The sequence below is a fragment of the Copadichromis virginalis genome, linkage group LG3, assembly GCF_057382275.1.
Source record: "Copadichromis virginalis isolate Kocher_CV1m ecotype Utaka linkage group LG3, C_Virginalis_male_GT1.1, whole genome shotgun sequence".
In the NCBI taxonomy this organism is placed as follows: domain Eukaryota; kingdom Metazoa; phylum Chordata; class Actinopteri; order Cichliformes; family Cichlidae; genus Copadichromis; species Copadichromis virginalis.
The window spans coordinates 20,994,956-21,018,891 of NC_140620.1; the positions used below are offsets into that span (position 1 = coordinate 20,994,956).

Here is a 23,936-nt window from a genome sequence, read left to right on the forward strand (position 1 = left end):
ATGTAACCGGAAGGTTGCCGGTTCGATGGACAAGACACTTTACCTACTGCCTACTGGTGTTGGCCAGAGGGGCTGATGGCGTGATATGGCAGTCTCACTTCTGTCAGTCTGCCCCAGGGCAGCTGTGGCTACAACTGTAGCTTGCCTCCACCAGTGTGTGAATGAATGAATAGTGGAATTGTAAAGCGCTATGAGGGTGTCGAAAAGCGCTATATAAATACAATCCATTATTATTATTATTAGACAAAGGTTGAACTATTTGGCCAAAATGACAGGTGGTGTGTTTGGAGGAGTAGCACTGCAGCGGCCGTCAAGCATGGTGGTAGCGTCATGCTCTGGGGCTGTTTTTACACTATTGCTACTGGTACATTACACAATGTGGATGCAATAATACAGGACTCTCCTTTTTTTTTTTAACTTGACAACGATCCCAAACACAAACGAAAACTCGATTCAAATGGAAGCACATTCAAAGCACATTAGCTCACATTAGCTAAGCCAGGTCTTTGCGAGGAAACTAACCAATTGAAATAAACTCTACCAATTCTGCCATGATGAATGGTCAGTTATCCAGCCTGAATTATGCCAGAAGCTTGTTGATGGATACCAAAAGTGTTTGGTTGAGGTCAAACCTTCTGAGACATTTAACCAAATACTAGTGAGGATGTAAGTATATATTTAAGTCTTTATGCATAGTTTTCGACCCTGTGTGAATTAGAGAAAATTCCAAATAAATTCAAACTTGAGCACCCAGCTCTTATTTTTTAAAGTAATTAAAGATGTATGCTATACCATCATTCCACCATCGAAAAAGGCCAGTTCCAATAACTTATTTAAAAAAAACAAATTACCATGACATTCATGATGAGTGTGTATAAACATCTGACCACAACTGTATGTTTAAATGTGGAATGAATGGGTGGTGTCTGTAACACTAATATTAGTGCACATCTTTTCATTTTTCTAAGCCCGTCAGCTTTTCAAAGCCTCTGAATGTATTGCAGGAAATATTCATTAAAGCTGAAAAGACTGGAGTTCAAGCTGAACAGTTTCAGAGCCAAAAAGTAGAAGTAATGAAATTCTGGAAAAACACAGACTGGTTACCACACGCTTTATTTTTCCATCCTTTAGCAGAAATAGTACAAGTATAAAGGAGATGGATAAAAGCAGCATGTCTCTTGTCTCTGCGAACACTGTCACATTAGGTCAGCACTCGGTTGGTCAGTCAGTCCATCAAAGTCACCGTGGAAACCACCTGAGAAGACAACCAGAGTAAACTGTGACTGCTGTTCTTTCTGTCACAGACCTTGGCTCCTTTTCACAAATCATATCCCAGTTCTTCTGTTGGAATCATCTGTGTTTGAGGATGACCTCTGCCCTGATGCTGGACTGTCAGGTGACGTACAGTGGTGTGAAAAAGTGTTTGCCCCCTTCCTAATTTCCTATTTTTTGTGTATTTGTCACTCTTAAGTGTTTCAGATCATCAAACAAATTTAAATATTAGACAAAGATAACATGGCCCTGTATGAAAAAGTATTTGTAATTAAATAGAAATTTTCTAACAAACTGAAGCAAGCTAAGAGATCTCAAAAAGCAAAACAACATACCACGATCCAAAGAAACGGCTGATAAACAAAGTAGGTGACATCTCTCAGTCTGGAAAGGGTTAGAAGGCCATTTGTAAGGTTTTGGGACTTCAGTGAACCACGGTGAGAGCCATTATCCACATATGGACAAAACCTCGAACAGTGATGAACTTTCACAGGCCAGCCTACCAAAATTACTGCAAGAGTGCATCAGCAACTCATCCAGGAGGTCACAAAAGAACGATTCTTGACCTCAAGCTGAGATCACGAACAGATGGCCGTATATTCTCACTTGGGTTCTGCAGGAGGACAATCATCCAAAGCACAACAGCAAGTCCACCTCAATGGCTTAAGAAAAACAAAATGAAAACTTTGGAGTGGCCAAAGTCAAATTCCTGACCTGAATCTGATTGAGATGCTGTAGCATGACCTCAAAAAGGTGGTTTAGGCTTGAAAATCCTCCAATGTGGCTAAATTACAACAATTCTGCAAAAATGAGCGGGCCGAAATTCATTCACAGCACTGTACAAGACAGACTGCCATTTATGGTAAACGCTTCGTTTCAGCTGTTGTTGCTAAGTTTGGCCCGACCAGTTATAAGGTTTAAGGGAGCGATCACTTTTTCACACAGGGCCATGTAGGTTTTTTCCTCTTAAAATTTTAAATTTAAATTCTTTTGATGATCTGAAACATTTAAGTGTGACAAATCTACAAAGGAAATAGCAAATCAGGAAGGGGGGAAACACCTTTTTGAACCACTGTATAAACTAGGACATTTTATTCACTCAACAGCTTATCAGGCAAAGTTGGAAATACAAACCCATCAGTTTAGGTGGGCAGAAAACTTAACTCCAGTAAAAATTGCTAACATATCTGTAATGTCTCTTTCCACCTCCACCAGTGAGGTTTCCTCAGGCATTTTTCCTCTTTCTGAATTTCTTACTTAAACTTCACTGTTCTCTTCAGCAATCACCACATAACATATATGATGGTAAATCACAAAAGCCGATTGTACCTTACCTAATAAGTCCAGGACACGCTGATGAAGGCTGGAGCTTCAGGTTCATATGTCAAACTGGCAGATCTGCGTACCCGAGCAGGTGTGTTACACGTCTGGAAGTTAAAGACAAAGTCCAGGCTTTACAAAACCAAGAGTGATCCATTCATTTAGGACTGAAGCCACTGACAGCAAACATTTCATCTTTTGTGTCAAAACCCTCCAATTATAACATTTTTATTGAATCTGATGATAGTAGTCTCTGAAAGTCGATCAGCATCTATTATATATGGGTCGATTCATCTTTTAAAAATGATGAATTCCGGTGATAACAATGAACAGCATCAGAAACAGCATTTTCAAAAGCTGAAGAACCTTTTAACCCTTTAAGACCTACCATAGAACCAAGGCCGCCAAAGCTTACTTTATATTTTTACATGCTGTAGTGCCATTTTTGGGAGCATTTCAAGTTGCTATACATCAATACAACTGTTATAGCCCAAATTTTAATAATATTTATGCATTAAATCCATATTAACCACATAAATTGCAAAAAAGTGCAATAAACTACAGAAAAATTGAACATCGTTTTTGTTTTGTTTTTTTACATATATTTCTACTTGGAGAAATTTAAGAGGTTTATCCCTCAAAACTTTAAATACAAAAAAGTTGCAAAAAATAGTTTACAACCACAGGAAATTTAATTTGAGTGTCTTCATAGTTTTATTTCTGAGATACACCAATTTTTATATACTGCAGAAAAATTGAAAAACAATCCTATAATGCAAATTTGCAAAGAAAACAGCATGTGCATCAAAATAAACTATTTAAAGCAGCGCAATTTGAGTTCTAAGCATCACAGAAACTATTCAGAAAAGCATAAAGTCAAACATGACTTTTAAAAACACCAGTATAGGCTTTTAAGGCCTACAAGTAAAAAACTACATTTTCCGCGAAAATGACGTCACTTCCGGTTTCGGGCAGGTAATGGCGGACATGCGATCGTTCGCGCTGACGTCTATTTCAGTGTAGGAAGTGTTACGAAAAGCTGATCGGATTGGCAAAGTGTATTACATTTTTGTTCCTGCAAGCACTTTTTATGCAATTTTTGCAAAGCTATATGTGGAAGGAAACCGTGACCTAGCACAAGCTGATGGCATAAGATGTAAGTACAACCCCTCCGGTTTCATATGCAAAACAAAATTATTGTGCTAGCTTACATGGTTCCGGTTCTACAGGGATTTAAAAATAGTTACGCAAAACGGAGCGTTGCTGCTCCGACCGCCTTTAAAGGGTTAATGCTTGATGCACTGCACCCATATCTAACAGCTCGGGCAAATTAGGAAAAAAAAATCTATGGTGTCATGGACAAGAAAGTCTACCACAACATTTTAGTGCATTATGGAGTCTCTTCTGGACCGGAGCTGATTAGTCGTGGGTTCATATACCAACAAGACATTGACCCCAATCATAAGTCAAAGCTGTGCAGACACTATTTGACCAAGAAAAAAGAATGTGACGTTCTGGACCTGATGAAATGGCGAAGCGAAAGGTCAGACTTCAGTTCTGTTGAGCAGATTTGAGATTTAATGTATTCAAAGACAGCTCGTTTTATGCAAACCAATTCTCTGTGGACATCTAGAAGCTATTTGGACATCAATAGCAAAAGACACTATGGATAAGGAACAGTAAATAATGCGCTTCAGTGCTTGAACATTTGCACACTGAAGAGAAATGTCTATGTGCAGAGCAATGTCTCATGAAATCAGAAAAGATGGCCAGATTTGGTATATCTTTCTATGAACATTTGCGTACCGGGATGCAGTTGTTCCCCTGTTTGGGACACAGGTGGAGTTGGCAGTGAAGGAAGATGTCACTAGAGCCCCCAGTGAACCGGAACATGTTGAAGGAGAAGTAAGTGGAGGTTGCCAGTCCGTTTTCCTCCACCTGCACCGTCGGGTCAGCAGGGTTTGCACAGCTGATCATAAGCAGGAAAATAAACTTTGTTCAGGAGTCCATAATAGTGATCAAAAGGAGTTGAATTAATCTCTGAGCAGCAGCGAGCAACCACCACCTCTGAGTTTCTCTCACCCGTTAATGATCAGATCATGTCTTGGACTGCTGGTGGGTGATGCCTTGTCAGTTGCCCAGCAGGAGTCGGTCACCACACTGACCATGCTTCCATCCAAGCCATCGGTCTTCAACACCATCCAGATTTTCTCGTTCAACTGCAATTCACTGTTCCACTCCACAAGTTGTGTGCGGCCGGCATCAGTGTAGGCCTTGATAGTCAGAGTGTAATTCCAAGCTCCAGATGTGATGCGCTGTGCAACGGACCTGCAGAATGCACACATTTACACTGTTGTTAACAACAATCCCAACTAGGGCTGCTCAATTAATCAAATTTTAATCACAATTACGATCTGGGCTTTCAACGATCATTAAAAATGACTGAGCCGATTATTAGCCCCTCCCTCATTTACCCTTAAAGGCTGGTCCGTGAAAATATTGTCGGGCATAAACCGGTCCGTGGCGCAAAAAAGGGTGGAGACCGCTGATTAAGAGGACACGAGGGAAGCTCGGAAAGCTAAGCAGAAGTTATTTGGAGAGGAGAGTGACTGCCGTTGGTTGAAAAGAGAGGTAAAAAAAAAAAAAGAACAAACTTCAGTGGTGTTGCACACTATTTTATATTATTTTTTAAAGTCATTGTTAACCCTTTAAATCCGGTCAGAGCAGCACGCTCCGTTTTGTGTAACTATTTTTAAATCCCTGAAGAACCCTGAGCCGTGTAAGCTAGCGCAATAAGTTTTTTTTGCATATGAAACCAGAGGAGTTGTACTTACATCTTATGCCATCAGCTTGTCATCGGTCACGGTTTCCTTCCACATAAAGCTTTGCAAAAATTGCATAAAAAGCTCTTGCAGGAACAAAAACATAATATTCCAGAAACACGCTTTGCCGATCCGATCAGCTGTTCGTAACACTTCCCACAGTGAAACAGACGTCAGCGTGAACTATCGCATGTCCGCCATTTCCTGCCCGAAACCGGAAATGACGTCATTTTCGCGGAAATGTAGTTTTTTTTACTTGTAGGCCTTAAAAGCCTACACTGGTGTTTTTATAAGTCATGTTTGACTTTTCTGAATAGTTTCTGGGATGCTTAGAACTCGAATTGCACTGCTGGAAATAGTTTATTTTCATGCACATGCTGTTTTCTTTGCAAATTTGCATCATAGGATTGTTTTTTCGTTTTTCCTGCAGTATATAAAAATTGGTGTATCTCCAAAATAAAACTATGAAGACACTCAAAATAAATTTCCTGTTGTTGTAAACTATTTTTTGCAACTTTTTGTATTTAAAGTTTTGAGGGATAAACCTCTTAAATTTCTCCAAGTAGAAATATATGTAAAAAAAACAAAAATGATTTTCAATTTTTTTGTAGTTTATTGCACTTTTTTGCAATTAATGTAGTTACTATGGACTTAATGCATACATATTATTAAAATATGGGCTATAATAGTTGTATAGCAACTTGAAATGCTCCCACAAATGGCACTACAACATGTAAAAAAATAATATAAGCTCTGGCGGACTTGGTTCTATAGTAGGTCGTAAGGGTTAAATAAATATCGTCAAATAATCGAGATCTCAATTTCAGTGAAAATAATCGTGATTATCATTTTTGCCATAATCGAGCAGCCCTAATCCCAACATCTTAAAATACTTGCACTGTTAGCAATGCCCACATTTTAACAAATATTCAAACAATACCTAGCAGCCACTACAAACCAGTCTCTGATTCTGAAGGTTGCAGTGTGGATGCTTGGCTGACTGTAAACACAGGAGAAGTCGATCTGGACTTGGTCTTTGTGAGTGATGACATCAGAAGAGTAATTCTGGCTCCTGATGGTGTTCTTATAGATGATGTAGCTGTTGTTGGTCTGCAGGGTCACATAATCAGATACTAAGCAAGTTCTTCATTGTTTCATCTTTAACATCTGATACTGTTTAAGATGTTGACTGACTGGTATAAACTTCAGATGACCAAAAATTTTAGAATTCACAGAGATCAAAGCTTAAACAGCAGGAGATGAAACCCACCGTGACCACCGTCCCACATCTCTTGCTGCTGTTGAAGCTGAAGGTCACCATGTGGGTGAGCTTGTCCACCCGACCCCTGCAGGTCGGGTCGTTGAGCTGTAAAGCAGAGTAATTGATGTCTTTGTCCTCCAGGAGACAACCGACCAGAGTTAGTGAAGCAGAGTTCTCCTTGCAGACCGTTGCATCACCTGAACGTCACAATATCAGTCAGAAAAATCACAGTTAGAAGCTTTCCTACATTATTCAGCCCTGTTGTCATGGTGATGTCACAGCTGTCGTACCCAAAGAGTTGTTTTCTTGGTACTTGGAGGCAAAAATGGCCCGACAAAAGCAGCGAGTGTCACCACTGACCGTCTTCTCACCACAGAACTCGTGATCGCTGCAGGTCCTGTCCTGACAGAAGGCCTCAGAGGCTACAGAGGAACACACTCATCTATTATCCTGAAAACGTGGGAGCTCTAAAAATCCACAGTTCAGTTCTTTAACAAAGGAGAGCTTATTAATAGGGGTGGGTTTTGATTAGTGATTTATCGATTAAAATCGATTCTAGCTTGGATAACGTGATATCGATTCATTAAAATCCTGAATCGATTTTTTAATCTAAATTTATTTTGCCCAAAAAGCCAGAATCTCAGGTTAAACCTCACAAAATTTCAACAACCACCAAACAGCTAAAACAGTAAATGAGAGCAGGTACACGGATTCTGCACAAAGACGTAAACACAAAGCGCGGACCCGCGGATCAGGATCAGAATCAGTGAGATGTTGCCTTTCTCACCCGACGGCACGGACTGGGGCTGAAAGCCGACAGCTCGCTGATTCTGATGTTTCGGCGGGTCCACGCTTTTTTGCGCTAGATTCCGAAGCTGCAGGTTTCTCTCTCCAACCAAAATTCACTGAACCAGCAGCAAAAGAAGCAGCAAACTACGCTTCACGTTTGATAAACATCGACGTGAATTTCCTCTTACTTTTGCTGTTTTGCTTCCACCACGATACAATCACACTTCATGCACAGCTCTCTCTCTCTCTCTCTCTCTCTCTCTCAGTCTACTTCAAGAACAGTTTTGTTGAGCTAGTTAATAGGTATGCCCTCATTGTCATCTGTTGTGATTTTATTTTGAAAGGATGCTTCCTGTTATGCTGCGGAGTATACGCGAGAGTTCAATAAACAAAGTCACCTTTTTGTGTGAATGTTCCGATAAAAGCCGATGCCCCACGTGTGATTATTCCTCCGTCTAGATAATAAGTATCTTCAATATTTGATAAAGTCTCGCAAGTGTCAGCTTTCTTTTTATAGATATAAAAATATAGAAATGTACCGATGCATGATCTGAATTATAATATTTCTGACTGTCTGAGGCCAAATTTCCCCGATTCAAATCAAATCGAATCAGAATTGAATCGATTCTAGAAATCAGTGACAATCTGACGTCTTATTAAGGTCTTATTAAGTTCTTACAGCAGCCGGTCTTTGATGTCCAGCCATCCAGAGCGTGGTTGTGTTGACTGCAGGCTCTGGCGTAGGCCTTCAGGAACTGACAGTTGAGTCCGCTCACCGCAGGATATTTACACAAAGTGTCGGTGCAGGCGGTTATGTAGGGCTCTGGGTCAATGTCAGTGTTACAGGACGAGAAGGGCGCCTCCTTCAGGAGATTACAGCTGTACCACAGATAGAGAAACAAAATTGAAGACAATAAAATAATAATCTGTAATCAGTTGTGTTTATCTTCCATCTATGCTACAGTCACATGTGATGTACCATGTAATTTACAAGACAGATCAACACACGTTTTTTATTACGTCAAAGGGTAAACAGATCCTGCCTTGTGGATCAGTCTGCTCACCGTTCAGTCACACTGGTGCAGTCGATCGTGGTGTCAGCAGTCTCACTGTACTGCATCTCACAGCTAGGGGGCAACAAACAACAAAGTTCAGGCTCCTTTATAAAAACAGAATATCTGCAACATCAGCAGCAGCAGTCAGAGGGACTCTGAGCTTGTGATGCGGTCTTACCTGGTGGAGCTGTACTCAGAGAGCCTCAGGTCACTCAGAGACCTGCTGGAGTTTCCACACAGACCCTCCACAGATGAACCAGCAGGTCCTGCACAGGATCAGGACAGAATGAGTCAGATCAGCATCAATATTCAAACTGGACAAACACAGAAGAATAAATAACAGCACAGTTTACAGTTTACATTACATGAGTTAAACTTTATTTTCTGTACCTTTTAAGACGATCTGTGCGGTGTCGCCATCAAAGAAGACAGAGATGCTGAGTTTGGTGAGTTCAGCAGTGACTCCAGTTTGGTCCTTAGAGAGCTGCACACCGTGAACCAGCTGAGATGAGCTGCTGAGGGTCAGTGTGGAGTCGTCCAGCTGCATCACAGCAGAGACAAAGTGGTGGAAACACTGAGTGAAACATGTCAAACACACAAACAGGCTGATTTCACAGCAACAACCACTGAGTTCAGCAGAGGATGAGGGAGGACTTTGGATCAGACTCCACTCTGACACATGAACTGTGGCTGTAGGTCGCTTACCTGAACTCTCCCACCTTGTTCCAGGTGAATGTCATGCCCGTCCACACGCAGCGTCACACTGTCCAAAAAGCTCACATCTTTACGACGTCTGTCCCTGAAGTTCCCCAGAACAAGGAAGTCTGGGAGTGACGGAGTCGAGAACAGAGAGTATGCACAGCGATCCTGGATGGAGTTCATATGGCCGTGGACGTCGATGACAGTGGGGCCGGTCACAGTGCAGGTGGAGGCCAACCTGCAGCTAACAAAGGCAACCAACCACAAACATCACCATGAGTTGCTGCCAAAGAAGGTTACCGCAGGGGACCCTCTATTTCTTAAGTTATTTCACTGTAGAACCTTTTAGTAACAAAATATGAAGAGAAAATATTTACATGCCGTTGCCTTGACAATACTCCAATGGACCACAACCAGAGGTCTGGAGGGTTGCAGTCTCAGAACAGGTGACATTGGAGCAGATTTGTGGGTCAGAGTTGACCACAGTACCAGGTTTATACACAGTACCTGGGAAGAGATAGAGGCTTCACTTTAGTTCAACAGTTTTCCAACTGTAAGTGCAAATAAAACAGTAACAATCAAATCTTTCAGAATTACATAATCCCAAAGTCACGGTAGGAGTTTAAGATTCACTAACCTGAGTGTCTGCATCCACTGATATCTATGGTATAATTATGATACTTGTTAAGAACGTTATTAACCGCTAATGTGTCGATTACGACATCACTGACCCGAGTTTGGAGCTAAACAGAAACAAACACAGCTAATGTTATAATCACAGAGCAGAAAGAACTGACATCAAGCTGAAAACAGACACAAATGTTGGCATTAAATATAAAGTATTTAACATATTACGTCAAAGTGTTATTGTTCATATACACACAGACTCACCGCCACTAAACCAGTGCCATGTGCTTCCAAACTCAGAGCTGCTTCTGTCCCAAAGTTGAATAGGTTTAAGATCATCTGTAAACAGGTTAACAGGAAAGATTCAGTCACTGTGAAGAAGTTTCATCTGAAAGTGTTTAGAAAAGCTCAGGTTCACAACATTAACATTGGGCCTGTTGAGCTGCATTGCTAAAACATTTTGAATTTCATAATGGAGTGTTTCCATATGCTATAAAAACTACAGTCATCACACATGTTTTTAAATCAGGTGATTATATAACCAATCATCAGACCAATCCTTCTGCTAGCAACAAAAATAGCAGAAAAAGTGATTTTTAAACAAACACGATCATAATCCAACATGTTGTCATATACTGAAGTGGTATCCATGCAAGTCTCTGTTTTCATGGTCTGTATTGTCTTAAAGTGCCTCTGTTTTCAATCTTTAATAGTTGCTTTTGATGTTTAGTTTGTTTGGTTATGATTATGCATTACTTTTACCATTCACATGCGTTGGTCCTGTCTCCTGTCTACGCTTAGATGCCTTTGCATCTTTGGTTTTCCTTCACCCTTCAGGTGAAAACTAGCCTGTACGGCTGCATCTTACATACTCATGTTAATTAGTCTACAATGTCCCTTTAAAAAATAAAAAATAAAAAGAAACATTTTTCATTTTATGTTTGTTTTCAGTGTTGATTGAAACTATTAATTTTAGGCACACCCTTCAGGCTTTGTGATACAGAGCAGGACTCACCGTTAAATGGCGGATCGGCATGATTATTTGCACACTGCATCTCAAACTGTTCTGAATTGTTTGTGTTTTATTTCTAATCCAACGTTCAAGAAAAGAATCTGCTTGAACTATAGAAAGAACTGCTCTCCTTTTGTCAGGTGAGCTCCCTATGATGCAGTCGCCTTTATTCCCAGGGTTGTAAAACTTGTCAAAACAGAACGCAATCTCTTCTCTTGTGAAGTTCGCCTGTAAAAATCAGAGACACAACAAATCAAATAGCAAAATATTTTGTGGGTTTTTCTGTCATGTACAGCTGAACTGTTGGTGCTCAGGTTTCAGTCAGAGCTCTCGCTCTTCTTCAGGAAGCTGCATCAGGTGATGGTTACATACTCAGCATCACTGCAGAGGACATTAATAAGACGCTGATCTCTGAACTCTTCACTCAGTCTGCAAACATCATCTCTGCTACAGGTGGAGATTAAACAGCAACAACACATAAAGCTCTGCTAAAACATCAGGCTTCATCCTACTCACATAGAGCTTCCCGTACTTCTGTCCATAATATGTGATGGGACATGAGCTGATGTCCAACACTGAAGACTCACTGACTGACTGTTGCTGAGCACCTGAAGACACAGACACACGTGAGAGGTGTGAGCTGCAGCCTGTTAGCTGTTAGGACAAACAAAGGTTCACATTCACGCGTTTGTAGAAACAAAGTATTCGTACAAGTTGCCAAAATCTTGGAAAAGGAGGGTAGATTACAAGTTAAACTTGGGGAACTTATATGGATGGGTATAGTAGACTTAACGTTTTTATTACTTACTCACTTTACACTCTCATTTGTAATAGCAGAGCATACTCGATGCAGCGATGGACAGCCGGATAGGTCATGATCAGTCTCATAGCTGGTGTAAAACAACTATTCAAATTATTTTGCTAAAGAAATAGGGTTGATGGATATATGGGGACTTATGAAGTCTTATCTATGTTACGGTAGTACATTAACATGTACTCTCACGACAGGCCTAAACACTAAAGTACAGAAATGTTACTATGTTGTAACTTCAGATATTGCATTGTATAGATCAGCTATGCAGTGTTTGGAAAAGAGAATGAGAGCTGTTTTGATCTGAATATGATGAGTTGATAACATTCAGAGTGCCAGTGAGGCTAAAACAAAGTAAAACAAAATGTATGAAATACATGACAGGGACTCACAGATAATCAGGGTGAAGCTGAAAAACCAGTAACAGACAGATATGGACAGGGAAAAAACTCCAAATGCAAAGACTGGAGGTCCACTACGAAGCAGGATTCAAGGCAAGGCAAGGCAAGGCAAGTTTATTTGTATAGCACAATTCAACAACAAGGTGATTCAAAGTGCTTTACAGAGACATTAGAAACAAAAAAAAAATAAAAAGCATGATTTAAAATTGATTAAAACAAGCAAATAAACTAACTAACTAATTAACAAATCAAATCAAATCACTTTTTATTGTCACATCACATGTGCAGGCACACTGGCACAGCACATGCGAGTGAAATTCTTGTGTGCGAGCCCCACAAGCAACAGAGATGTGCAAACACAACAACACAAACGAGCAAAATACAAGAATGGCCAACCTGAAACTAATAAAACAAACAAACAAACAAACAAACAAACAAACAAACAAACAAACAAACAAACAAACAAAACAGTATATAAAATCAAAACAGATAAAAACAGAACAGTAGATAAAATCAGTAGTTAAATGTAAGTTTTGAAATTTAAGCTTAAAAGTGTGGATTCAATCTTATTTACGCTGGGTTTCCTGTCCTGTGAAAGTGTGACTGGGGCATATCATGATGGTAACTAATACTGCAAACCTAACCTGCACTGGGTAAGAGATCAGCAGGTATGAAATCAGTCACCTATTCTCCAGAAATGAGCTTGGCCATTTCTGGGAGATCCCTCGGACCTCTGTATGGCGAGCAGTGTTGGTCAAGTTACTTGAAAAAAGTAATCAGTAACTAATTACTGATTACCTCCCCAAAAAATAATGCCGTTACTTTACTGATTACTTATTTTCAAAAGTAATTAATTACTTAGTTACTTAGTTACTTTTTAAAACACGATTTACAACCTGAATTGGTGATAAAGCGATAGATCTTTCAGCCCAATTCTACTTTTTCTGCATAATCCATCATACAAAATGTAATCAAATGGAAAAGTCTCTTTTTTTAAACTTGTTTTATCAGTTTTAATCTTTTAACTTTATGCATCAAGCAAAACTTAAATTATATGCACCATTCTCTGACTTGAAGAAATTAGTTTAACATTTAAACCTATTTTCTGCACATTCCAGCACATAAAATAAAATATTTTTTTGTGTTTACACTCAGTCTTTCAAATAGATGCAAGTAAAACACAGCAGAAAATAAATAAAGTCAAAGACTAGCGGTCCTGTTGCTCTATTTTCACCTGTGAAGCAGGACTGAGGGTAGGCGGAGGTTTACCCTGGTGCAGGTGAGCCGCAGCGGTCAGTTGAAGAATCTGCGAGTTTCTCTGTGAGTTTCCCATTACGTGGTAGCGCACTCGGTGCTTGCTTGGAAGTTTAGGGGGGTTTTTTTGCTGTAAAAAGAAGTTTTCTTCCCACGCACAACGGACGCTAATGTTTTTGTCACTTTTTATGGAATCAAACTCAAAGTAAGGTCAGTACTTCCACGCTTTAAACGCTGCACGCTCATACTCTCTCCCACAATCGATATATGATCCATTGTTGATCTGCACACAGCTGTTGTCACCAACGTCGCGCTCGCTTACGTCACTGTCATGACACATTCTCGCAAAAAAATCACGGTTTTAGTAAGGCAGTAACGCAGCGTTCCTATACGGGAAAGTAACGGTAATCTAATTACCGTTTTTGCAATAGTAATCCCTTACTTTACTCGTTACTTGAAAAAAGTAATCAGATTACAGTAACGCGTCTGATGGCGGGTAAGGAGGGTCTAAACTTTTTCAATGACATCTAATGTTTTTGTATTTCTCTGAGTATCAGTTAAGAAAAAAAAAAAGATTCTCAACTTTATTTGCTGATTTTCTCCTGGCTGGCTGCAGATATCTTAACACATCTTTTCTGTTTTATAAGCATTAATATATTATTCTAAAAGAGAGCAGATATTTGTATTGGTGACCTTGTTAAACATTTTTCAGTTTTACTAACTGAAGTGCTTGAAGTATAAACTTTTAGTACTATATATTTCTCTACAGTGCCTTTCTCTTCACACACACACTGCTATTTTTGTGTGTAGCGATCCATATTTTCCCCATGGTACAGTTTTATCTTCCTACATCCAGTAAATATGGAAGCTTGTTTCTGCCACTGAAAAAAATGCTGTCAGTTATCTGCAAGTTACACTTTTGGTTTATTGTCTTTAAATTTCAATTTAGTAACTCAAGTTTAGGATCAGGACTAGGGGTTATAATTTGTCTGAGTCTTATTAGTTCAAAATGCCACGAAAATAACTCAATATTAACAAAAAACAGGACTTGAAATGTTCAGTTATTACGTGAAAAGTTTAAGATGAGTGAGTTAAATTGAATGTGAACAGAAAACAGGAAATAATTTCTTCCACATAGACCCAAAACTATATTTACTGTGTTTGGACCTTTAAGGACACAAACATGTTAAATGTGAGCAAAATGTTAGTAAAGCTCAGTGTTTTCAATGCAAAAAAGACCATAGCATTGTCAAACGCGCCAAACCTTCCACGAGAAAAACATAGAAACTAAAAGACAAGACAGGGGGTTTGAAAGAGTTCAGGGAGTCGTGTTGAATGTAATTAATGAACCATCAGATTGATGGATGGGCAGATGACAGAGATCTACATCCCTTGAACTCTTTAAAAATGCTTGTTTGTTTGTATGATTGTTTATTCTAAAATAAAGATATGAAAGCAAGGATCCCAGGAAAATCTGTCCATGTTTGTCAGATTATCAGCACTTCAAATGGCCTTCACTGTCCCTCCTCACTTCAGGTCATTTGGTCTTTGTTCCTCAGTCTCTGATTATCAGTTCCTGAATACTAATCACCAAATACTCAAGTCTAGTAAGGATACTTTTAAAGTAGCTGCGGTGCATGCTTACCTGCCAGTACAATGAATGCAGACAGGAAGAGCAGTGGGCACAGCATGTTGGAGGGAACCAATCGCCTGACAAAGACCTGAAAGAAAAAAAAACACAGTTGGACGTCTGTGATTGGACAGAAAGTAGCACAAACATCAAATGGTAACACTTGGAGTTATTACTGTACATCATCTGTAAGGTTAGGAAAATCCCAGCATGCAGAATGTTTGAAATTATGACTCTGAAGATGTCACAGAAACAGACTAACTGAACAATCATCACTGTGCGAGTTAAACATCTCCATGCTCCTTCAGCTGTCAGTGAAATTTGTCTCCTTGCATCAACACTTGGCACATTTCCTCTCTGAATCTAAGTTTATTTTCTCATTAAACACCAAACTTCAAAGAAGAGAAACATAACAATATGAATAAAAGACTGGAGGAATGCGTATCATGAGCAAAAAAAACAAAGAAAACCCTGAATTTATCCTTTAAAAGGAGGACTCGGCATTTAAAAGTTCTAAAAGTCAGTGTGCGAGTTTTGCCCACTCCTTCGTCTGTCTGTTATTTATCCTGTTAAAGCCACAGAGATGCCCGTCAGTGACTCTTTATTGTTCTACTCGTGCAGCTCGTCTTACCTTCTGGAGCTCTGTTGGAGGATGAGGAGGGTGGAGGCTGCTGCTAAGGAGGCTGTCTGGTGATGGTGTCTCTGTGAGCCGTCCGTCTCTCTTTATTTGGATCCTTCCTGCTGTCCACACCCAGGTAGAGAGGAGGGCTGGAGGAGCTACCTGATGGGAACCTCCCACTGATGAATCAGCCTCTTACAGAGAGACACCTGAAATAAGCCCCCGAGAGCTTCAGGTGTTTTTTGAAACCTTTCAGCATATAACATTTATGTCTTCTTAAATGGAATAAAATTAGAAATAATTCCTTATGAATTTTGATTGCTGAGATTTTTCTAGTGACCAACATCTTGTCCCGGTCCCGTTCGTAATCTCAGCTTTCTAATCACCACGTGGCTGCAAACACAAGTGCACACGGGCAAGAAAGTCGTCAAGGCCACCAAGATACAGAGACGGCAGAGATGGAGGAGAGTCCCAAGGCTGGAACGTTTGAGGCCAGAGATATCGTATCAAACAAAAATTCCTTTAGTTCACTCCTTGTGCTGAAAGTTTTCGTGTCACCCTCACTGCACCTCATCTTTGGGATGACTGTGTATTCACACTGTTAGAGTCCTGTTAATGCCATCATATTACAACAACTTTAATCTACATCTGCTTCTGCTCAGACGGTACCTTTTTAGGGACCAGGAACCAGTGGGGTAGAGAGGAGGGCTGGAGGAGCTACCTGATGGGAACCTCCCACTGATGAATCAGCCTCTTACAGAGAGACACCTGAAATAAGCCCCCGAGAGCTTCAGGTGTTTTTTGAAACCTTTCAGCATATAACATTTATGTCTTCTTAAATGGAATAAAATTAGAAATAATTCCTTATGAATTTTGATTGCTGAGATTTTTCTAGTGACCAACATCTTGTCCCGGTCCCGTTCGTAATCTCAGCTTTCTAATCACCACGTGGCTGCAAACACAAGTGCACACGGGCAAGAAAGTCGTCAAGGCCACCAAGATACAGAGACGGCAGAGATGGAGGAGAGTCCCAAGGCTGGAACGTTTGAGGCCAGAGATATCGTATCAAACAAAAATTCCTTTAGTTCACTCCTTGTGCTGACAGATAAACAAAAGATTAATACACTAATCAATTTTTGTCAGAAGCACGTCGCATATGCCAGCAACACAACTCTAAGTAGCTACAGAGAGACTGATTAAGCAGTAAGAGTGAGTTACCCAGAATTAAACACAGATCGGCCACAACTGTTATAGGTAAAAATGGAATAATGTCACTCTTTCACTGGCTAATATGATCACTTCACTGTAGGTCATTAGTCGCTCAATGAACATTTCATTAAACAGAGCAGGAATGTTTAAAACAGCGTGTTCAAACATCCTAGTTTTATTTTGAATGCTCACATTACTTCTTACTTTGCAAAAACACAAAACTAGCAGGGTCAGAATTATTAGCATCACTGATGCTAACAGTCAGCTGTGTGTGGTCTCTGTTGGATAACAGCCTGAACCGAGTAACCCCAGCCTATTCTTCTTTTGCAAAATTCTCAAGCACCTCCAGATTTGACGATCATCTTTTATGGAGCTCGGTCTTCAGTTCCCTCCACAGATGTTCAGCAGGCTTCAGGTCAGGACTTTGTGCAGGCCAGTCAGTAATGCTCATTGTGAGCTGGTTTTTCATCGCCTCCTGAAGGAGCCACGTCTGTTTTGTTTTGCGGTTATGTTGGAAGACAAAGTGAAGACCCAAGCACAGTTTTGCTGCTGACTGCTTGATGTTTTCCTTCAGGGTTGTCACATTTTCTTTCTTCATGTTTCCTTCCACTATGAAGCATCCTCACCGTGTTTCACTGTGGGGACGAGGTTCGCTAGGAGTTGGTTGTTCTGGGGTCTTTAGACACGTCTCTCACTAGTTTTCTGTCCAGTCTTTGAGATCTATTCCTTCCAGTCTCTGCCAGGCTTGTTCTGTACTGTCTGGCTGTCTTTGAATGTATCGATGATCCTTCTCACTCCACTTCTTGACACCTGGAAAATTTTTGTTAATGTTGTATTTTTAGCTCCAGCTTTCTGAGCCTCAGCAAGTCTTTTTCTCAAGTCTAAACTGATTTCTTTTGGTTTTGACATAATTTATCTGTGTAAGTTGAAAGATAATCCTCAGTTTTAACTTATTTCACAAGTTTTGTGGATTTAAAGTTAAACTAGATCATTTGCACAGCTGTGGCTTAATAAAAAAGTATTTTTTTCAGGATGGGTTTGATTACAATTTTGTTGTTCTTGACAATAAGATTCTGAAACAGAAATAATTTAGGCTTACTTAAGAAAACTAGTATGTTTACACATGCCATGTTGAAGTTTGAAAAGTTTTAACCCAAATTTTAAATTTTAGCGGATGAATGGAGGGAACATAACAGGATGTAAAATATTGGTCATTACATTTAAAGATGTTAGAAGGATCGTTGTGCTTAGTCTTTGGACTCACTGACCCATTGATCCAATCCTTTGTGAGCAGGTTTTCTGATGTTTGACAAAAATCTCTAGTAAGTGTCATTAGCATCAGCTTCATGTCAGAATTATTGGGTGTAACAGATAGAAAAGCTCCCACAGTCCCTTTATCAGCCCTCTGAAATATCAAAAGATGCATTTGAGTACACAGCATGTTTACAGGTAATCGTGTCAGTGTTACGTAGTTGTTATCAGTCCTTGACACACTCATCTGAAAAACCCCATTATACGTCATGTTGCTTTGACTCGGTGTAGACACAGATACAGGATGTGGAACAGTTTGGATAATAAGGACTTTAGTGTACATTTTGTTCCCACTGGGATTTTATTACAGCTAACAACAATACGCACTTTACATTCTGAAAGCCTTCCTTTACTCTGACATTTGGGCTCTGAATCAAGAACCGTTAAGTTTGTACATGCTTCTCTGATGGTGAACATCTGTCGGCGTATGCTTATGTACTCGGGCTAACAAACTGCACCACAGAAAGTACACTATGTGTACTTTCAAAATGCATTTCTTGCAAAAATTTAATTTTTGTCATATGTACATCATCTTCATCACAGTCTCACTTTTTCAATCACATGACATTTTACTATGGTATTCTGGTTGTGCTTTTGTGCAAGAACACGTATTTTAAACTGGCCAGACTGCATCAAGATGGGATTTTAGTGGAGCCGAGTGTAAAATGAGGATCTTTCAGTGCAATGATGTCATTTTGCATGCACTGAAAGTTTTCGTGTCACCCTCACTGCACCTCATCTTTGGGATGACTGTGTATTCACACTGTTAGAGTCCAGTTAATGCCATCATATTACAACAACTTTAATCTACATCTGCTTCTGCTCAGACGGTACCTTTTTAGGGACCAGGAACCAGTGGGGAATGTAGACAATTTAACTTTTAACAATTTTACTTGAGTGAACTATGTGAAAACCTCCTTTATTTATGAAGAGTCAACAAAATATTTGCAAAAACACAAAACTAGTTACAGTATCATCATGCAAGGACACAAAGACTATTTTTAGGTATTTTGAGATGAGACATCTAGAATGTCAAGGCTTGGGAGGAGCAGATATAAGGGCGCATTTCACATTTGATTTTGAGGAAATCAACATACTTTGGGTAAACCATGTGGAGCGATTCTCACAGAATCATAAACACAAAAAACTTGCTGTGCTACAAATTGAAAGACATCACCACTGTCGTGAAGGTAAATGCTACTAATTAGTGAACTAAATGACACATTCAGAATACTTTATTAATCCCTGAGGAAATTATGTGGTTACACATAATTAATGTTAATTAATGCAAATCAAATTAATTTGATTTACATTAAAATTAATGTCAATGTCAATGAAAAGGTGACAGGCATGTTTTCTGGAGTGCATCTTGCCAAAACACCTAGTGTGACAGACCTCATTCCAAAAGGTTGGACAGGATGTGAGATTGAACATTACACAACTTTTTATTTATGTCTGTTCCCAGAGGCCATTGTTGAGTTGTGGGCAGTACACCATCGACAGCTGGAGTGCATCTAGGATCCACCATACATGGAAATTTTTAGGTGTAGGCTGAATTCCAGTGTTTTCTGACAGGATGTCAGGTAAAAGGTGTATTGTGTATATTTGTCTGTAACAAGTTAAGCATGTGATCGTGTTATCATTGTCATTAATTTGATGATTATGTTTAGGTCCCCACCGTGCAGCACAGCTTTATCGCTGCAGTGTGAAGCTCTGACAGGAGCTCGGTGCTGTATTTGGTGGTCAGGGATGAAACACAGGGTTGTCTCTGCGAATGCTTCAACTCTAACTGTTTGGAAAAACTGTTGAATCTAAACTTTGATTGTGTCCTCTGTTTTATGTTATTTGAATTTTCTTTTAGATGTACATAACTTTAATCATCAGCTGTAGTTTTTAAATGTACTTTAGAAATAAACTTGACAGATAATTATGACATTTTTGGTTTATTTTGAGTTGGTGTGCTTGTGCTTTCCTTGTGCCATTGTTGATAATTTAGTTCAGCTGGGTCTCGTTCTACATGGCTGTCTGCACTTCCCTGAATTTCCCTCTGTGTATACTTCAGTTGCCACATTCTGTATATACTAGAGATGGCACGATACCACTTTATATGTCCGATACTGATATGAATCCGATATAGTGTATTTTTTAATCATTAAAAATGTTTTTTGAATATCTTGCTGCATTTTGTATAAGTTCATTCTCAAGTTTAAAAAACAAAACACTAAAGCTATTCTGTTATGCCTGTATGCAAAAAACACACTGCACTCAAAATATTTCATAGTTCAGCAATACTGATCAATCTAATAAACTTAAATCCTCCATCCTCTCTATTCTGGTATTTTAAAGAGTACTTGGCAAAAACATTAAACAGCCAACTGAAATAAATTTTTCTAATGTTTAAAGTGTCAGGAGGCTTTTAAGAAACTGAGTGGAAGGACTTGCTTCTAGGAGGACTTTGAGTCACCAAATACATTTCTCACTTCAAAAATGATGTGTTCAATTTATTTCTAGAAGCTCAAAATCATCTGCAAGTATTAAGGCCTTTATTTTACCTCAGATACACAGCTAGAAGCTGCTCCTGTTCCCTGTCAGTCAGTTCCCTAAAATTACTTCTCTGCCTCCACAGATGTCTTCCCAACTCTGCTAACCAAACCTCAAACTGCCCCACTGACATCCTGAAAAATGCACGAAAGCGGTCATGGTACAGATTTAAACTCCTGGATCAAATCTCACCGGCGTTCTTCTTGTGAGAAAGTGAACCCAAAAACTCATCCCAAAAAATTCTGAAATTCTTGTAGTCTTTTGCATAAAACTTAGTTTTTGTTTTGTTTTTAATGCTCTGAAATAATCTGGGGTGCATAGTATTGTGTACATGTGTGGTCAACTTCTAAATTCTGCCTAACAAGATTTAAAATAATTCAGTGCTTGCCTCATCTCCTACAACATTAGTTTCCTGTTTGCTATGGTCACCAGAGATGGGCAGTAACGCGCTACTTATAACGCGTTACTGTAATCTGATTACTTTTTTCAAGTAACGAGTAAAGTAAGGGATTACTATTGCAAAATCGGTAATTAGATTACCGTTACTTTCCCGTAGGAACGCTGCGTTACTGCGTTACTAAAACCGTGATTTTTTTGCGAGAATGTCTCACGACAGTGACGTAAGCGAGTGCGCCGCTAGTGACAACAGCTGTGTGCAGATCAACAATGGATCATATATCGATTGTGGGAGAGAGTATGAGCGTGCAGCGTTTAAAGCTTGGAAGTACTGACCTTACTTTGTGTTTGATTCCATAAAAAGTGACAAAAACATTAGTGTCCGTTGTGCGTGGGAAGAAAACTTTTTACAGCGAAAAAAACCCCTAAACTTCCAAGCAAGCACCGAGTGCGCAACGACGTAATGGGAAACTCACAGAGAAACTCGCGGATTCTTCAACTGACCGCTGCGGCTCACCTGCACCAGGGTAAACCTCCGCCTACCCCCAGTCCTGCTTTACAGGTGAAAATAGAGCAACAGGACCGCTGAGTCTTTGACTTTATTTATTTTCTGCTGTGTTTTACTTGCATCTATTTGAAAGAGTGAGTGTAAACACAAAAAATATTTTATTTTATGTGCTAGAATGTGTAGAAAATAGGTTTAAATGTTAAACTAATTTATTCAAGTCAGAGAATGTTGCATATAATTAAATTTTTGCTTGATGCATAAAGTTAAAAGATTAAAACTGATAAAACAAGTTAAAAAAAAAGAGACTTTTCCATTTGATTACATTTTGTATGATGGATTATGCAGAAAAAGTAGAATTGGGCTGAAAGCTTTATCACCTCTTCAGGTTGTAAATCGTGTTTTTAAGAAGTAACTAAGTAACTAAGTAATTAATTACTTTTGAAAATAAGTAATCAGTAAAGTAACGGGATTAGTTTTTTGGGGGAGTAATCAGTAATTAGTTACTGATTACTTTTTTCAAGTAACTTGACCAACACTGGTTGCGAGTGATGACGTCAGAAGAGTAATTCTGGCTCCTGATGGTGTTCTTATAGATGACGTAGCTGTTGTTGGTCTGCAGGGTCACATAATCAGATACTAAGCAAGTTCTTCATTGTTTCATCTTTAACATCTGATACTCTTTAAGATGTTGACTGACTGGTATAAACTTCAGATGACCAAAAATTTTAGAATTCACAGAGATCAAAGCTTAAACAGCAGGAGATGAAACCCACCGTGACCACCGTCCCACATCTGTTGCTGCTGTTGAAGCTGAAGGTCACCATGTGGGTGAGCTCGTCCACCTGACCCCTGCAGGTCGGGTAGTTGAGCTGTAAAGCAGAGTAATTGATGTGTTTGTCCTCCAGGAGACAACCGACCAGAGTGACTGAAGCAGAGTCCTGCATGCAGACCGTTGCATCACCTGAACGTCACAATATCAGTCAGAAAAATCACAATTAGAAGCTTTCCTCCATTATTCAGCCCTGTTGTCATGGTGATGTCACAACTGTCGTACCCAAAGAGTTGATTTCTTGGTACTTGGAGGCAAAAATGGCCCGACAGAAGCAGCGGGTGTCACCACCGACCGTCTTCTCACCACAGAACTCGTGATCGCTGCAGGTCCTGTCCTGACAGAAAGCCTCAGAGGCTACAGAGGAACACACTGATGTATTATCCTGAAAACGTGGGAGCTCTAAAAATCCACAGTTCAGGTCTTTAACAAAGGAGAGCTTATTAATGTCTTATTAAGGTCTTACAGCAGCCGGTCTTTGATGTCCAGCCATCCTGAGCGTGGTTGTGTAGACTGCAGGCTCTGGCGTAGGCCTTCAGGAACTGACAGTTGAGTCCGTCCACTGCAGGATATTTACACAAAGTGTTGGTGCAGGCGGTTATGTAGGGCTCTGGGTCAATGTCACTGTTACAGGAGGAGAAGGGCGCCTCCTTCAGGAGATTACAGCTGTACCACAGACAGAAGAAGAAGTTGAAGATAATAAAATGATAATCTGTAATCAGATGTGTTTATCTTCTATCTGTGCTGCAGTTACATGTGATGTACCACAGAGATCAAGGTACAACACAGATGTTTCCTGCCTTGTGGATCAGTCTGCTCACTGTTCAGTCACACTGGTGCAGTCGATCGTGGTGTCAGCAGGCTCACTGTACTGCATCTCACAGCTAGGGGGCGACAAACAACAAAGTTCAGGCTCATTCATACAAACAGAATATCTGCAACATCAGCAGCAGCAGCAGTCAGAGGGACTCTGAGCTTGTGATGAGGTCTTACCTGGTGGAGCTGTACTCAGAGAGCCTCAGGTCACTCAGAGACCTGCTGGAGTTTCCACACAGACCCTCCACAGATGAACCAGCAGGTCCTGCACAGGATCAGGACAGAATGAGTCAGATCAGCATCAATATTCAAACTGGACAAACACAGAAGAATAAATAACAGCACAGTTTACAGTTTACGTTACATGAATTAAACTTTATCTTCTGTACCTTCTAAGAGGATCTGTGCGGTGTAGCCGTCAAAGAAGACAGAAATGTTGAGGTTGGAGAGCAACAGCTTGGCAGTGACTCCAGTTTGGTCCTGAGAGAGCTGCACACCATGAACCAGCTGAGGCAAACTTTCAAGGGTCAACATGAAGTTGTCCAGCTGCATCACAGCAGAGATAAAGTGGAGGAAACACTGAGTGAAACATGTCAAACACACAAACAGGCTGATTTCACAGCAACAGCTCTGAAAGAACTGCTTCTAACAGCCCTGAGAAGAACGATGCGAGGAAACACAGCAGTTTCTTTGCATAACCTAAACTTGCACCACTGACCAACAATCGACCGAATTGTTATGACCATTAATTAAT

At 39.9% G+C, this 23,936-nt stretch overlaps 2 protein-coding genes and 1 long non-coding RNA gene across 3 annotated transcripts; 1 reads left to right on the forward strand and 2 right to left on the reverse strand.

Annotated features, from left to right (window-relative positions):
* Positions 1 to 1,096: 1,096 nt before the first annotated feature.
* On the reverse strand, positions 1,097 to 15,665 carry LOC146713361 (alpha-tectorin-like). Its single transcript, XM_085447381.1, has 19 exons — positions 15,585 to 15,665; positions 14,969 to 15,044; positions 11,374 to 11,465; positions 10,861 to 11,085; positions 10,110 to 10,184; positions 9,856 to 9,961; positions 9,596 to 9,725; positions 9,225 to 9,462; positions 8,910 to 9,060; positions 8,698 to 8,785; positions 8,529 to 8,591; positions 8,144 to 8,343; positions 6,966 to 7,097; positions 6,685 to 6,872; positions 6,373 to 6,524; positions 4,675 to 4,920; positions 4,399 to 4,561; positions 2,607 to 2,699; positions 1,097 to 1,255 (listed from the first exon to the last, which is right to left on the reverse strand). The coding sequence occupies exons 2-18, from the start codon at positions 15,012 to 15,014 to the stop codon at positions 2,607 to 2,609; spliced, it is 2,388 nt and encodes a 795-aa protein (XP_085303507.1). The 5' UTR covers positions 15,015 to 15,044; positions 15,585 to 15,665; the 3' UTR covers positions 1,097 to 1,255.
* A 3,476-nt stretch (positions 15,666 to 19,141) lies between these two features.
* On the forward strand, positions 19,142 to 20,250 carry LOC146713362 (uncharacterized). Its single transcript, XR_014919271.1, has 3 exons — positions 19,142 to 19,282; positions 19,558 to 19,675; positions 19,763 to 20,250. It is a non-coding gene; the product is annotated as an uncharacterized LOC146713362 (long non-coding RNA).
* A 1,768-nt stretch (positions 20,251 to 22,018) lies between these two features.
* LOC146713363 (alpha-tectorin-like) lies at positions 22,019 to 23,734 on the reverse strand. The gene is made up of 7 exons (XM_085437906.1): positions 23,572 to 23,734; positions 23,360 to 23,447; positions 23,188 to 23,250; positions 22,833 to 23,032; positions 22,592 to 22,723; positions 22,311 to 22,498; positions 22,019 to 22,150 (listed from the first exon to the last, which is right to left on the reverse strand). Exons 1-7 carry the CDS (start codon positions 23,732 to 23,734, stop codon positions 22,034 to 22,036), a joined length of 951 nt encoding a protein of 316 aa, XP_085294032.1. The 3' UTR covers positions 22,019 to 22,033.
* Between the last annotated feature and the right edge of the window lie 202 nt (positions 23,735 to 23,936).